Source organism: Coprinopsis cinerea, assembly GCF_000182895.1.
Source record: "Coprinopsis cinerea okayama7#130 chromosome 5 map unlocalized cont3.5, whole genome shotgun sequence".
NCBI classification, from domain to species: Eukaryota; Fungi; Basidiomycota; class Agaricomycetes; order Agaricales; family Psathyrellaceae; genus Coprinopsis; species Coprinopsis cinerea.
The window spans coordinates 3,346,021-3,361,072 of NW_003307540.1; the positions used below are offsets into that span (position 1 = coordinate 3,346,021).

Sequence of the window (15,052 nt, forward strand, 5' to 3'; positions counted from 1 at the left end):
TGAGTACTCGAGGCACAAAAGGATCGTCGAGGGCATCCCATATTTATTCATGTTCGTTGGGGACAGAATCTACTCATGATACATCAAAGCTCGGGAATGCGTTGTCTGCGAATCCTCCGTGCATCTCAACTCGCCTCTCTAACAGCGCTGGGCGAGAAAATACACCGGGAAGAGGTGGTCGTCGCTGGTACTTATTTCGAAAATGTCTCGTGGGGTGGACCTTGAAAACGACCATCAAACCGTCCCGCAACATGCCAAACGCCAAGCGGGCCCCCACAACACAGCGTTGAGCTTCGTTCTCGTACCATCTCTGATGAGAGTGGATATCAGTGGGCTATCCCATCTGAGGTAACATTGGTAGACTGTCCGTTATCAGAACCAGGATTGAGCACAATGGGACGGAAACGGGGTGAGTGGTTGCAATCAGTGATCTCGAACGGGAGCTCACACAGAAGAATGCAAGGTCAATACGGTCAAAGAGGGTACAGTGTATAATCCATAGGTATAAGCAGCAGAATGGAACGGGCTGTAAATGACTAGGCAGAATGTCTGCGAACGGCCGCGGCAATCGAAGATCAGTCACGACGACAATTCAAGTCCCCACCAATAGTAACCTCCAATTTTCTCCACTGGCAATGTCGTAACCCTACGAAAATCTCTGCTGTTATTGGCGATGTCGTCGGGCGTGATGGAGTACTTCGCTGCAGAGTCAAAGTCGATGATCCTCCAGTTATGTTTCCGCCCATGGCGCGCACAAACTCGCGAGTTGGGAGAGGCCAACGTTTCTGAAGGGACCTGTAGAACGTTCGCGGTGCGTAGATCGTGGTGTCGCACTCCAGTCATCCCAATGTCAATCACAAGTTCGGCGGCCTCCCTGTTAGAGCAAAATGTTAGAAGATGAGACGCGATAACACAAAGAGGATTGCCGACTCACTCGAGGTATTCCTTCTCGTGGTCCTTCATATCCGGTTCACTGAACATGCGCGGTCCTAAAACCTCGAAGAGAAGGACGGAGAGGAGGGGGTTCTCTTCGTCATGTTCATAGGCGTACCAGGGAGAGTTCCTGCGATGACGGCCGACGTCATATTTGTGAAAGTTGGGCGAGTCGTCGTTGAGCTTGTCTGGAGGAAGATCCGAGTCGGAGTCGACATAAGGGTCGTGGTCAGAGTCATGAAAACGTGCCTCGACCCAGGGCAGGATGTCGTCGGGGTTCAGCGTCTTTCTAGACTCTCGAGTAGCTGTAGTGGTATTCCTCAAAGGCGCTGTAAAAAAGCCAAAATACCGCGGCGTGGAGGTGCCACTGCAGCCGCTCAAAGCGAGCTGCTCGTGCATCCATGCTTCGCGCGCCGCCCTCCTGGAGAAGCGAGGCTTTATAACCTTCACGCAGAGGGTCGTAGGCAGGGACCCGAGACCCTCCGGATTAGAACGTAAAGTCACGTCCGCCGAGTATACAACCCCGACGCGTCCTTCAGAGATGGGCTCATCGTCGAGACTCAGTTCAATCTCGTCACCGTTGGGAGGTAGAGGCAGGGGCCCCCAAGTCGGAACAGGAGGGCGGTATTCTCGTCCAGCATTGGCGCGACATGCCGGGAAGGACTGGGATTGGACAAGGTTCACTGGCTGCGCTGGATCGCCTTTGACAAGGCCAGCGATTCGGATCCTGCGGAGGAGGTTACAATCTCTCAACTGGAAGATATTTGAGGTTAGCGGTCGGGTTTGGGCAAAATGATAAGGGTATATACCGCCTCCAGAGATTCGGACGACGCCATGACAGACAGGAAGATGGAAGTAAAAGGGAATCCCGCACGCATTTCAAACAATCAGACGGACGTCGGAGTTTTCCAGCTTAGAATGTGATGCACGTGTGCTCGCGGAGGTCGTTGCCAAGCGAGTAAACAATACAGTGAGGGATAGAGGCTACAAGAAGACTGTACTCAATATACGTTCTCCACTTGCACTTGTTTTTGAAGAGTAACCACGGTTGATTAGAACAAACACATAATGTACGAACACTAGGCCTCTAAGGACGAGATAGATTAGCCTTAACGAGACTCCGTCGAGAGCGCCATACCAACTCTATCTAGTCAGGCGAAATGGAAAGTGATAATGGTAGAGGAGACTAAGGACGTCGGTCCAACGTACCTCTCTCGGTATTGCATCTCTCCGTATTGCAATTGTAAGCATGTAGTCGCACATCTGGAAGCTGTAACAAACGCTTTAGCTAATAGACTCTCTTCAGAGCGTTCATACTATGGTAGCGTGCTCACCCAGACGCGGCTGACGCGACTACCGAGTGACAATTCAGTGGTTCCAACGAGAAATTTATAATGGGGGGAGCTCACTGGCTATTGCCTGGAATTTTTATGCGCAAACAAGCCCTCAGCACAGAATATCGATCAGGAAAGAAAATGGTCGACGCCTACGTTCACTATTCTTCGTTCCTTTACTGCGAGAAATTCTGGGTCCATGGGAACGCCGCTGGCTGTCTGTTTCTCCAACACGGAAAATGGTGGGACTGTGTACGGCGCGGGCTAGGGAGGAAGCACTGGTTTTGGACTTAAAGACAAGTCAACAGCAACTACGCGTTTCTTTGAAGTGATGAAGTTGGAAGATCAATCAGCTATCATCACGGCCAATCACGAACGTCGCTCAGAAGGCAATGCGAACATCATGTCATCGTATCTGCTCGTAAGGCAACAGAGCTTGGAAATACGTTTTCCGCGAGTCCTCCATGTATCAACCCACAGCACTGGGCGAGAAAATACACCGCCAGAGGTGGTAGTCGGTATTCGAACTTGGTGCGAACCTGAAGCTGCCGGGAGCGGACCTTGAAATTGGCCATCAAGCAGCCCTGCAACATGCCAAACGCCAAGCGGGCGCCCACAACACAGCGTTGAGCTCTACCATGACATAACTTCTTTGTCCTCGTCCCACCTGTATCCAAGGCCTCCGGTTTCCGTCTTCAAAACACGCTGAATGCAAGTCGTACATGCTCACCTTACGAGAAGATTCACTTTGGAACGACTTTGAACGCGATGTCGGCACGTAGATCGAAATGGGTGGAATTATTTGATGCGTCTTGGAAAGGGCACAGGACTGGGACGGTCTTCCATGCCGTCCGTCGTTCTTTCAGTGAGTAGAGTCCTTATCATACAGCTAGAATACATCCTGACTGGAGTCAATGACAGAAATGATGATAGGGGCCATCTGGATTGGACTTGTAATCCTCACTGTGAGCTTGGAGATGCCTCTACATTCGTTTGGTCACGGTCCTCACTTTCTACAGCTTTCAATAGGCGCAGTCGACGCGAAACAGAGAACCACGAGCTCTATTAATCAGCAAGTAGCTATTGCAGCGATCGTCTCTGCATCAGTATGGATTGTCGCTTTCTTCTACACCCATATTCGTCGCGCAAACCCGATGCTGAGGTGGGTCGCCATTGTCCAACGTTGTCAGCCAAGCTGTCGCTGACTGTTCTCGAGCTTGTACCCAGTCTCCTCTCTGCTGTGGCTACCGCCAATCATTATCCTGCTCGCGAACACTGGTGGGGACAAGAGCCGTATTAAAGAAGAGGAACTCGAGTTTCTGTTCGTTGCGCTGCTCATATCATGGTGCGTCTCTCCACGACGACAATAACTCTGGTCCCGGGGCTCACCTCCTATCATATAGGATTATTGCACCATTCTCACTGATCTTTTGGCCGATATTCACGGCTATCGAAGAAACCTTCGAGAAGCCAACGATTCACATAGGAGACCCTACCTGCGGACCTCGTCACTCATACTACTCGCCTTGGGATTGAACTCGGCTCTAATTCTCCGCTACTATACTATTCTTTGTCCGTTTCCATTGGTAACTTGGGTCCCACTTGATGTCTTGCTGTACGCTGGGAATTGACAAACGAGATCTTGCCTCGAAATAGGTCTCGCGTCAGGGTGCGACGTGTGCTCGTCTTCTGCCAGGCCTGGGGGCTCGCTGAAGGTAGGCATTTCGCTGATGGATTCTGAAACTTCGAGGGAGCCCCAATTGCCATCGGCCGTCTCGGACGCTGTTCTTCGAAGGTGGATGATCAACCTTGAAACTAATATGTTTCCAAATACGCGCGTCGGTCTGCAGTGGGTCAGTACCGTGGATGATGTGAGTACACATTTGGGACCTACATAGCCCATACCCATCGGAGGGTTCGCTAAGCAGAGTTAGGAATAAGCTATTCCACGTGCCCGAAGCACTCACCGGCGCCTGGTACATCGTGATTGTCCCAGCAATGGAGAAACCTGGAGAACGAGAGAGTGTCATGACGAGCGCCTCAGTGGATTCAACCCCATCTTCCACGTACCCACCATCCCATACATATAGATGAGCCCATCTCTGATGAGAGTGGACATCAGTGGGCTATCCCATCTGCGATAACGTCGGTATACTGTCCAGAACGTTATCAGAACGAGGATTGACCACATCGGTATGGAAACTGCGTGAATGGTCGCGATCAGTCCGTACTGGCCGCTGCTGGGCCAGCAGCCTTTGAAGGGCGGTGTGGGCTCAGCATCTGGAGCAGGGTCAGGGGAAGAGCCTATTTGAGAATTAGGTGTATTTGGTCGAACGTACATTCCATCCCCCGGATGAAGACGCCCTCGAGTATTAAGCACATCATTATTTGAGCCTGGATATTGATAAGTTGGGAGTCCAGGGGAGGAATGATGTGAAGCAGACTCGCCGTGAACTGAAGACACAGGTACGCGCCAATCCCTATGCTTTGTTGACAGACTATCCAGACCTGGATATACATCACGGCTAGGCAGGACTGTGAAGCGGTGGTGAGGAGACAGTAGGAACTCGACATACCTTCGCAGACGAAACTTGAGATGGACCCTATGACTGCGAGGATAGGGTAAGAACTACATGAGGCTTAAGGAACTCGAGCCAACTCACAAACGGATAACGCAAAGGCGATATGGCAATCCTATAATGAAGTCTTTGAGTCAGGACATCCTCGAGAGCGTGGAGAGGGGCTTCACCTTCGGAGAGAGGTCGTGAGAGTGAGAGTCTTTCTTACGGGTTAGCATCACACACGATTCCAACTTTGGGTAGTGTCACTCCGACACTCACAATACATCGTTATTGCTAAACACGCGAGCGTGAGGAGACGAGCCGCCCCGTAAAGTCCTTTAACATTGTTGCATCGCGATCGCCATACGAGTTTAATCTTTAATTGGAGCTTTAGTGGGTGAATGGGAATCCAATAGATGAATACCCTCGCACCTCGTGAGGAAGAACCAGGATATAGTCATAAACCTGGATGATTGTTACGTGAACGTTCATTGAATGAGCGAGACGGGCTGAGTCTGTGACGAACCCAGACGGCGATTGACCCCACCGCGATATACTAACAGTACCATTACATGAGCGCACGGGGAAATAGCAGTTCAGAAGCGCAGATTCACGTACATTGGTCGTCTTCACTCCATAAAGCGCGTCCGGGTCCATTGCTCCCAGGGACGAGAGGCAGGTGGTAGACTCGTGGACAACGGTTAGAAAGTATCGTGGGCTTCCGCATGTTGTGGGACTCTGTCTTTAAAGAAAGAAGGGCCCCTCAGGCTGTGGGTGCACGGTTGGCTCCATCTTTTAAAGTGATCATAGGTGTCCACCACAAGTCTGCCACAGTGATACAGGTTTGGAATGCTCTCCGACTATCCCGCTGTTAAAGGTGGAGAATCAAGCTTTAAATGTGTCTGTTGAATAGAACAAAAAGCAAGGTTGTATACACTTGAAGTAGACGCTGTGATTGGCCGGTCACTTCGAATCAATAGCAATTCTCGGTGAGTGGGTGTGCCATTTACTAGGGCAGGTCACCATCCCCCGAAGCTTTGGAACACCAATTGCACTGAATGAGCCGCTTCTTCGCAAACAAACACTGGCAGAGGTTCGTCGCAGGGGATTCCAGAGTCACTGCTATCTTATCTGATCGTTCTGAGACCCATGTGGATCAAGCGGAAGTTCAAATCTGTGATGCCAGTGATGGGCCATGGTCCAGAATTGGCAACCTCGTGAACCGTCCGCTCGAGTCGACGCCGACCCTGTCCTTTACCCACATTTCCAGCCGACTGTGACTTTCGTTGTCAATCTCCAATAGCCTTCAGTTTCCTTTACCGTTATCAGAACACCTAGGATATCACTTTGCGCCAACGTATAGTCCCTCTTGAAACGTCGTTTCCATGAGCCGACAATCGTGGCTCACACGGAACGCTCAATCGAACATATCACTGTTTCTCTGGGGTAATGTGGATTCTATCCTTTTTTCTGGAAAATAGCTAAACAATTGATTGGGTTCTGGATTTAAGGTTGGACTACTCACAGTGGGCATACGTCGTTGACGACTGAGTGAAGATTTACCTTCTCCGGGAACGCGAGTGGAATTTCTTCGTTGGCTTCTGTTACCAATGTCCCCTCCGCGTAGTCATGGTAGAGTAAGACACGACGGGAAACCTGGTTTCAGCCCTAAAGTCTCCTGGCGTTCAGTGATACTTAAGCCCAGGTCCCCGTCTCCATTCAAAGACGCCCCATCCCCTCTTCTAATCTATTGCGCTTCTACACGCGAACATGCCTCCCAGAAAGTTCATCGAACGTGGTAAGCCCCTTTCTTCCGCTACATTTCAATTGATACTGACATATGTACCGAAGCTGAACTCCTCGAAGACGCCACCTACAATGACACCCAACCAAACCTTACGGGGTTTTGCTACTCGTGTATCATCGAGGATAATGACCCTAATGTTCTGTATACCGGAAATTGGGTGATGAACTCGACCTCCTTTGGAACCATTCATATCACAACCGAACCCGGGTCCACGATCCAACTGCAATTCAACGGTAGGTTAGCCATCAGCTCAGCGCACATTGCCCGCTGAAGAGCTCCCAGGATCATGGATTATGGCCTTTGGGACTATCCCTGCCTCTTTACCCCTAGAGGCAGCTGGACCTTCGTCCTCAAAACGGCCGACAAATGCACGTTACACGCTCGACTCTTTCGAACCCGTCAATTCATCCGTTCCCATCACAGATACTTTCGTTCCTATACAACCTTTCTTCTCTGCAAACGGACTTGGATTGGAGGAGCACAACCTGACCATCGAAGTCCTCGAAGCTGATGCAGAGACCCCCTATATCTTCCAACATTTCTTCGTCGTCCCACATCTCCGCGACGGCCTTATCCCAGGTTTCCCTTCGCCCCCAGACCAGGCTGAAGGAATTCCTACGCCGTCTCCAACGGGGCCATCGCTGGACGACCTTCCCCTCGCGGAGCGGGTGGAAATTCCATCGATGAAGCCGATGATCATCATCCTCAGCGTGTTTGGGTCGGTCGTCACGATTCTCTTCGTGGTTACCCTCACCCTTTGCTGTATCCATCGGAAGCGAATGGCAGACAGACTGTCTTCCAACGCGATTTCTAAATTCTGGTCCTACGCTCCTCGCTCGAATCAGAACACTGGTGCCATAGAACCGCCGAAGGACTCGAAGGACTGATTCATACTGATTTGATACGCTGTTTGCATGCATTGGACAATCTCAGGGACTTTGCTTTATGGACTGTATTTTATTCTATATGGACCTTTGGCGAATTTAGCTGTATCAAATATCCTCCCACTTGGAATGTATCGACTAGCTTCACATCCTATACTACCTCTGTTCCCCTACCGACTCATCCCGATTTGAAAGTAGGCCAACGTTTCATGAACTCGGGGTCCGAAACCGGGTCCTCTCATTCCATTGTAAGCATTTTTTACTGTTTTAGGTGACAACATTCGCTTGCTACTTAGCATGAAGGACCCTGACGTCTATGTAACTTGCATCGAGCTTGCTGTCGGCGACATATAATTAAGCTTTCTATGGGAAAGCTGAGAACCATGATGCCACGCGAGGTGAACGCGCTCGGATCCCTTCAACCGTGACTGTACCTTCCTTACCATGCTAATTGTTGCCCCCCTCTACGCCGTGGATAGGCTATGGTCCAGGAGGAGGGACTCGCTATAAGCGCTGAACGGTGACGAGAATTTGTGTGACTACTGCCCCACTCTGGCGACGGAAACTAGCTTCAAACCTCATTAGCAGTTGTGGCGCCCGAACGGCAACCGAATTCAATTGCAACGCGGTCATTACAACTTCATTATACTTACCCCCCCCAAATCATCACTGACCATCAAAGACCATCCAGGTGTGTTCCAGGTGCACACTCTCTTTCGTCTTCCGCTGTGCATGCCGACCTGGCATCTCTAATTATATGACCAGAAATGAATGTGATACTGTCATCTGGAAACGCGGACATTGCGAGAATACCTCACGAACGTGAACCGTTACGTTCGATTCAATACAATCCTAGGTAAGTCCCTGCGGCAGTTGTGGACAGGTTGTGTACGAATTGATTCGAGATTTGACCGTGACTGTCACATTTTCCCCCGTCGATGTCGTTATAATTGAAGGGTTCCCTGATGGGCCGGGTGCTACTTATACCAGGACTCCAAGGTCGCCGTTGGGAGATGCCCACTCTGACACGTCCCACTTTCCCTCGAATAACTCTATCTCGCTATCTAATCTCGCCACACTCGTTTGAAATCCTGGTTATTCACGCTTTGTCCTGGTCAACTGGATCCTACACTTGGGGAACGCTGGCCAACCGCGACGATGGTCTGCCCCGTGCAGGAGGGAGGAGACCCCCGATTCCCTCTCAGCTTTGAGCCAAGTTTCCACCGAATGCAAGGGTCTCAGATGATAGCAGCATACGTCAATATCTTGTAAGTCCCTTTCGCTCTCCTTTCTCACATTTTGACAGCCTTCTCCAGGCTGTGTGGATTCGGTATAGTAAGCTCCGAGGTCGCCGCTTCACTCCTTTGAGCGAGATGATAACCCACGCCAACACATCAGCTGCTGACTGCCCGCTACTTTCAACGATATTCCAAGAATGATGGATGGATCCTCAAGACCGTCGTGGGGGCAATCATGTATGTACGGTCATTGTATGCTTATCGAACCTGCCCTGATTATACGCGAAGCACGTTAGGCATCGTGGAAACCATCTTCACCAGTGTTCAGTCGTATGACACTCTAGTCTCGAAGTGGGGGAAATGCGATATGTTGGATGAGATAATTCCGTGAGTCTCTATTCACCTCCCTTTCCCTCGGGTGCCCACAACTCGACTGGTTTTTTTCACTCCCAGATCAGTTCCCGTAAGTGTAGGCTCTCCGCCGTTTGAATGTCCGTTTGATGCTTTGACAGGGAAAATACCTTTGCGTCGTAGGTATCTCTGCCTGTTTTGCGACAGAACTAGGACTGAGCGCGCCCTTCAGTATCTCACTGCATGTATCGCCCAATTGTGAGTCGCCTCTACCTCTTCCTTTGCATTAACACCGAGTTAAATCCCGATCCTTCGTAGATTCTTGGCCAGTCGAATTTGGCTCGGTGTGCATTTAAGTTCCTGAATGGTGTCTGTTAGCCTCTCACTAATCAAGCGTCGGTAGTCGGGAAATCCTGCGGAAGTTCATGGCGGTTCATGGTCATCCCTGTGGTACGTGTCGAGTATGATCTGGCGTATCCAGCCCATCCTGAGCTGAATGCGTAAATAGGTCGCCTTTTCCATCTTCCAACTCGGTAAGAAAGCCGGCTCCGCGTTCGAAGATCTAAACCCAACTGTCATCGTCGAATAGGAGGAGGTCTGGTCGTCGTAGCGCTCATGTGAGTCGAACCTTCGACGTGTATTTGACGCTCCTAAGTCGCTCAAGCCTTGGCTAGGATCAAGACTTTGTCATTCAAGCAACTTTCTTTGAACGTTCTCGTCCTTAGGGTATGTCTTCGATGGGCTTCCTTGAAAGTATTCTTATAGCTCTATTTGCTCCAGGTGGGAACGGCGATACAAGGCGGGGGTTCTGCCGTTGCAGACGTCTTGATCACCATTGGCCTGGTAGCAATCTTCAGAACCCATGCAGGCATGTCAAGGATTAACAGGTGGGCCGGACACTCTTCAACCTTCTCCCCTGTCACTGACGAAGGTTACACATAGGAGCAAATCGTTACTATCGCGTTTGGCGCGCCTTTTCATCCACAGAGCTTTTGCTACAAGGTGACGAATTTGTTGTCGATCTCGAGTAACCTATTTAAAGAATCCGTCTCAGCATATTGGCAGTGCTGAGTATATTCCTGGTGAGTTTCTCTCATATCACTGGGTATGGAAAGCGTGGACTGAGGGCCGCCAAGTACTTCCATGCTTCAGGAACCTACTACTTGTGAGTTGTGGCTCTCCATCGCAAGGTCATAGGCCCTCATCATGACTCGAACTGTGCCAGTATGATCCCCCTCCTGGCCAACACTCATGGTGAGCGACCAAATGCTGTTGCTCGAGCGCTAATGATCCCATTAATCCAATTCGCATAGTTTATATCATATCAGTAGTCGCCATGTACGTCCAAAACCCACCAACAGAACCGAAGCTCATGTTACACGTCGCCAGCCTTACTTCACGAGACGGAATACGCCGTGAAATGAACCGTTCAGTACACATTTCCGATTTGGTTCTGGAAGTTCCTGTGGACTCCGAATCTGAATCGCACCAATCGTCAAGGTCAACCCGTGAGCACTCTGGGGGTGATGCTGACATGGTGAGTGATCGATCATCTTGTCGAATGGAAATTTGGAACTCACTTTTCCATAGGAAGGAACGAAACCCAGATTGGAGCGTATCGAAAGTCCTTAGCGATGAAGAGAGGGTGAGGGCCTCTCCAATGGACCCCATTCTGTACAGCCATGTTATGTACAACCTGACATACCACGTGTGCCAGAGTAATCCCGAATTGAATAGGTGAAACTTAAAGATTCAGTTGGGTGGATTGGAGCAAAGTCTTCCTCCATTCACGTCTCAGTTAAGCGGGAGTAGATGATCAATCACGGTTCCTGAACGGTTCCTAGATAATCAGCGGACACATCCAGCATTTTCCTTATGCTTATCAGCCCCGTCCCTTATTCTGAAAGTCGTCGATACAGGCCCCAGTCGTCAAGGAATTCCATTCTTGAGCTTGAGCATCGAATAGGCAGGGAGTCACTTGCATTCCTGTGGATATCGCAGCCTACGAACGACAGTACAGGACAGGAGGGAGAGACAACCCGATGGTCATACCCTTCATGGCGTGTTGCAAGCAAGGTGCGCCTCGCTGGAGACATCGATTCTCCAGGCCTCACATTTTCTCCCGCCGTGATACAGGGACCGGTGCCGAAGTTTCCCTCCGCTTCGATACACATTTAGCCCCAGTCAAAACGTGCACTCAGACGACCTCCGATCTGAGCTTAAAATAGGAAAACAACGGAAGATGTATGAATCTGAGTGATGCGGAGAAAGTCTCCGATGGTGTGAGGGATTCCGATTCTCTTAGGGACATCTAGGACTTATGTTGTCGATTGGGTATGACATGGACGGAAGGAATCTGAATCGCTCTGATATGTTAGGAACATAACGGAACGCTCAATCTGGGCCCATAGGAAGTTCTCGGAACATGTCTGAATTGGTAGGAGCGACAACATCTGAACGTAACTGAGCGGTTCTGACGACTTCTGAACCTATCTGAACGCCCGGCCCTCTTTCGCCCTATCACCCTCTCTCCCACCGTCTCTGGCAAAATCTGAGGACATCGGACCACGTCCGAGCCCATCCACCCTCCCGAGCCCTCCACGTGCCACCTGTAAGTCAAACCGCTAAGTCTTTCCTCCTCTCTCCCTGCATCGCATCCGCCCAGGTCGCGTTACGATTTGCAGTTTGAATGCTGAAAGTATTTGCTTTGGAATCTTGTGCATGAGAATGAAGGCGATGGGCATGATGAAACCGAATGAAGATAATGAAGCTGAAGGACAGTGGTGATATGTTGAATTGTACGTGCGCGTGATTCGTGAATCTGAATTTTGAGAACAGCTGTTAAGGAATGGGTCAGATACGAGCGGGGCCCGGGGATAGACAATCTGAAGCAGACCTATAGCGAAACGAAATGACAACACAAATTAATCTGTAGAAGTGCGAGGTCAGGCACATTAACGGTAAAGGAATGACGGGAAAGAAAGCGTACCTTGAACTAAGGTAAGTATGATGCAGCTTGAAAACGAGTTGGTCCATGACGATTAGGTTACACATGCAGCTTGTAGCGTAAAGGCGTTTGAATTCGATAAATAGGCGATAAGTAATGCTGTGATGCCGTGAGGATGGTGAGAGCGACCGAAAGAAAGAAAAAACCATGATCACTCACCGGGATTCTGAACATAAGACGAAACACCTGGGGTCATGACATAAGGTTCACGGAATCCCTTGACAAGTATCGAGGGAAAGAATAACGTACCATCATGCATCGGCACTGGCGCTGGAGGTATCGTTTTTCTTCTTCTTCGACTTGGATTTACCCTTTGACTTCTTCAAATCACCAGACATCGTCTCCCATTTCTAGAACGGCGTCCTGAGTAATATAAACGAATTTCGGGTGAAACACAGACACGTACCGCTTTATCCTCTGGGCTGAGTGTTTTCCAACCATCGACCATCTCTTGGTAGGTCATTTCTTCATGTGTCTTGATATAATCGAGAGCCCACAGGTTCCTGCAGGGATGAGGGAATAATCAGACGAACAGAATTTGAACGATGAACAACACACAACACTGTACCTGGGTCCTGTTCCATCAGGGTCGGGTTTATAGACCTTCTTCCCCTTCTTGGTAACTTCATTTGAACGCGGCAGGTCGGGAAGAGGTTTGACCGTAGGCTCTGGGATGGACATGGAGTGCAGGTCTTTGATCTAATCATTCACGGGTTAGCCAACACGACGGAAAGAAACAAATCAGAAATACTCACAGTAAGGCGGTTGCCCCCCTGAGTTACATCAGGGAGAGGGCCAGGAGTCTCACCAATCTTGGTGGCAGGCGGATCCGTGCTATCAGCCGTACCAACCATACCACTAGCCTCTGGTCTCAGCAGGTCTATAGGAGGCGGGGCAGTTGCTGACGGCACAGGTGGGGTAATCTCAGGTGCCGCAGCTGTATCAGCCGTAGTAGGCGGTGTGGGTTGCGTGGGCAGGTTCGCAGCAGCTGTATCAGCCATAGCAGGCGGCGTGGGCGGCATGGACGGGGTAGTTACTGCCGGAGCAGTCGCACCAGCCGTAGCAGGCGGTGTGGGCGGCATGGACGGGGTAGTTACTGGCGGAGCGGTCGTACCAGCCGTAGCAGGCGGCGTGGGCGGCATGGACGGGGTAGTTACTGCCGGAGCAGTCGTACCAGCCGTAGCAGGCGGTGTGGGCGGCATGGACGGGGTAGTTGCTGGCGAAGCAGTCGTAGCAGCCGTAGCAGGCGGTGTGGGCGGCATGGACGGGGTAGTTGCTGGCGAAGCAGTCGTAGCAGCTTTATAAGCACTTTTAAGAATAGCATCAACAGCTGAAATACAAGTAATGAGTGGGGTGTGATTAAAATGAGGAGACGGGTGACTTACCAGCGAAGCCGCCATTATGTTCGGAAAAGATGAAATCTGTATCGTCTTGATTGGGTGCCGACGTGCCTCCACTCGATGGCTCCCTCAACAACAGTTGAGGCGAGGAAGACCTGGCAGTATCCGGTTGTTGAGGGGGAGGGGGAGCAGGCTGTTGAGGGGGAGGGGGAGCAGGTTGTTGAGGGGGAGGGGGAGCGGAAGTACTTGGGTGAAGGTCGAGTGGTTCACGTCGACTCTTACGGCGTTTCTTTGGTTTCTCTGTGTTACATGTTACGTGTCATCAAGCGGGGCAACAAGAGAAAAAATATATCATCAAACCTTGATTTCTGTTTGCATCGTCGTCAGAGTCGGCCTCAGTAGGCTTCTGACGCTTTCTTGAGGAACCTAAATCTAACACCGGGTCGATTTGATGTACACTAAACGAAAAAACCACATACCTGCAGAATTGTCTTGCATTTGAGCCAGAATCTCGACACGGCGTCCCTTCTTGAAGTCAGGGTACTTGATTGTGGCAAACAAATCTGCCTTCCAGCCAAAGGTCCGGGGGCTATCGTCAGCCAGGCAGAACACAGGGAATGCCTTGAGCATGTGGCTGATAAACCACTCCTTTACGGTATCGTCAACTCCCCTTCCCCACGTCTCTGGGGAAACTTGGGCGTATCCCATTTTCGTCCACAACTTATTCGCGTATGCCGTGAAGACCTCAGCCTCCTTTGACGTCACGTAGGCTCCTGAAGCGTGTTGTAAAAAGCCAAGCGTCTTCACGTGGCAGCCGGTACTATCAAAAACCTTTTTGTCAGTCCAGTCGGATTTATACCAGAATTTAACACCTTCGGGGCGCTCTGGTGTCTCCCAGCCAGTGGCGTTTGGTGGAAGTGGAGCGTATTTAGCTGGGAGAGATGGAGCTGGGGCCTGGGGCGGACTTCTTTGCATCGTTTCCATGACCGTCCGAAGGGTGATGCAGGTAGCCCTAACTCACGTTATTGAACAACACACACAGGTGTAGAAAAGAGAATTCACATACCTCTCGGAATCAAGTTGGCTCCTCAGGCTGACGTTCTCGTTTTGGAGTCGGGTGATCTCTCTGTCCAGGCTGATGATAACTCGATTTTCCGCAAAAGAGAGCAAACGGCGATCAGCGTTCTTGAGAAAGTTCATCTCTTCTGCGGTAGGTATATGAGGCTAGATAGATTAGCATAAAGAGCCGCAAATGGAGAGAAAACTGCTTTACTGCAAGGTATGGCGGCTCATTGAAATTCATAAAACTCGAATCTTCGTCGGTAACTAACGGATGCTATACCGGCAAATTAGCGCTCACTGAATATGACAGTGAAAATGACAAACTTACGCCGCTTGGTCCAGATCGGTGGTATTGCGGCTCCTGTTGGTGATAACGTGGGGTCGATGATGCAGATGGGTAAGGAGTGCCGGAAAAAGTCAGATTAGGGTCCTCCATGTTCCTCTCACTCCTTCCGCTGAGCAAAGGGTTAAAAGGCCGATAATGGCCTTGAAAACTGTTGGAGGACATCGCGGTGGGTAGAAAGCAAGGGAAAGA

General features: G+C 50.4%; 6 protein-coding genes across 6 annotated transcripts; 3 read left to right on the forward strand and 3 right to left on the reverse strand.

Annotated features, from left to right (window-relative positions):
- Positions 1-579: 579 nt before the first annotated feature.
- Positions 580-1,769, reverse strand: CC1G_10997 (protein kinase subdomain-containing protein PKL/ccin3; the record flags this gene model as incomplete). The annotated part of the gene is made up of 4 exons (XM_001839223.2): positions 580-701; positions 756-874; positions 935-1,686; positions 1,743-1,769. The coding sequence occupies 4 exons, from the start codon at positions 1,767-1,769 to the stop codon at positions 580-582; spliced, it is 1,020 nt and encodes a 339-aa protein (XP_001839275.2).
- A 1,266-nt stretch (positions 1,770-3,035) lies between these two features.
- CC1G_14738 (hypothetical protein) lies at positions 3,036-3,567 on the forward strand (the record flags this gene model as incomplete). The annotated part of the gene is made up of 4 exons (XM_002911263.1): positions 3,036-3,132; positions 3,201-3,232; positions 3,287-3,429; positions 3,495-3,567. 4 exons carry the CDS (start codon positions 3,036-3,038, stop codon positions 3,565-3,567), a joined length of 345 nt encoding a protein of 114 aa, XP_002911309.1.
- A 258-nt stretch (positions 3,568-3,825) lies between these two features.
- On the reverse strand, positions 3,826-5,485 carry CC1G_10998 (hypothetical protein; the record flags this gene model as incomplete). Its single annotated transcript, XM_001839224.2, has 11 exons — positions 3,826-4,111; positions 4,162-4,187; positions 4,235-4,275; positions 4,338-4,369; positions 4,499-4,571; positions 4,607-4,792; positions 4,844-4,876; positions 4,931-4,961; positions 5,261-5,293; positions 5,355-5,384; positions 5,447-5,485. 11 exons carry the CDS (start codon positions 5,483-5,485, stop codon positions 3,826-3,828), a joined length of 810 nt encoding a protein of 269 aa, XP_001839276.2.
- Positions 5,486-6,598: 1,113 nt separating this feature from the next.
- CC1G_10999 (hypothetical protein) lies at positions 6,599-7,522 on the forward strand (the record flags this gene model as incomplete). Its single annotated transcript, XM_001839225.1, has 3 exons — positions 6,599-6,626; positions 6,680-6,868; positions 6,918-7,522. The coding sequence occupies 3 exons, from the start codon at positions 6,599-6,601 to the stop codon at positions 7,520-7,522; spliced, it is 822 nt and encodes a 273-aa protein (XP_001839277.1).
- A 1,155-nt stretch (positions 7,523-8,677) lies between these two features.
- Positions 8,678-10,740, forward strand: CC1G_11000 (hypothetical protein; the record flags this gene model as incomplete). The annotated part of the gene is made up of 18 exons (XM_001839226.2): positions 8,678-8,787; positions 8,836-8,854; positions 8,918-8,994; positions 9,046-9,144; positions 9,211-9,220; positions 9,270-9,287; positions 9,341-9,366; positions 9,427-9,452; positions 9,512-9,558; positions 9,617-9,641; positions 9,698-9,725; positions 9,783-9,834; positions 9,889-9,995; positions 10,051-10,110; positions 10,163-10,273; positions 10,334-10,362; positions 10,422-10,645; positions 10,699-10,740. The coding sequence occupies 18 exons, from the start codon at positions 8,678-8,680 to the stop codon at positions 10,738-10,740; spliced, it is 1,110 nt and encodes a 369-aa protein (XP_001839278.2).
- A 1,626-nt stretch (positions 10,741-12,366) lies between these two features.
- Positions 12,367-15,025, reverse strand: CC1G_11001 (hypothetical protein; the record flags this gene model as incomplete). The annotated part of the gene is made up of 10 exons (XM_001839227.2): positions 12,367-12,465; positions 12,522-12,618; positions 12,684-12,814; positions 12,871-13,445; positions 13,501-13,755; positions 13,816-13,887; positions 13,935-14,467; positions 14,522-14,679; positions 14,729-14,791; positions 14,846-15,025. The coding sequence occupies 10 exons, from the start codon at positions 15,023-15,025 to the stop codon at positions 12,367-12,369; spliced, it is 2,163 nt and encodes a 720-aa protein (XP_001839279.2).
- Positions 15,026-15,052: the final 27 nt, after the last annotated feature.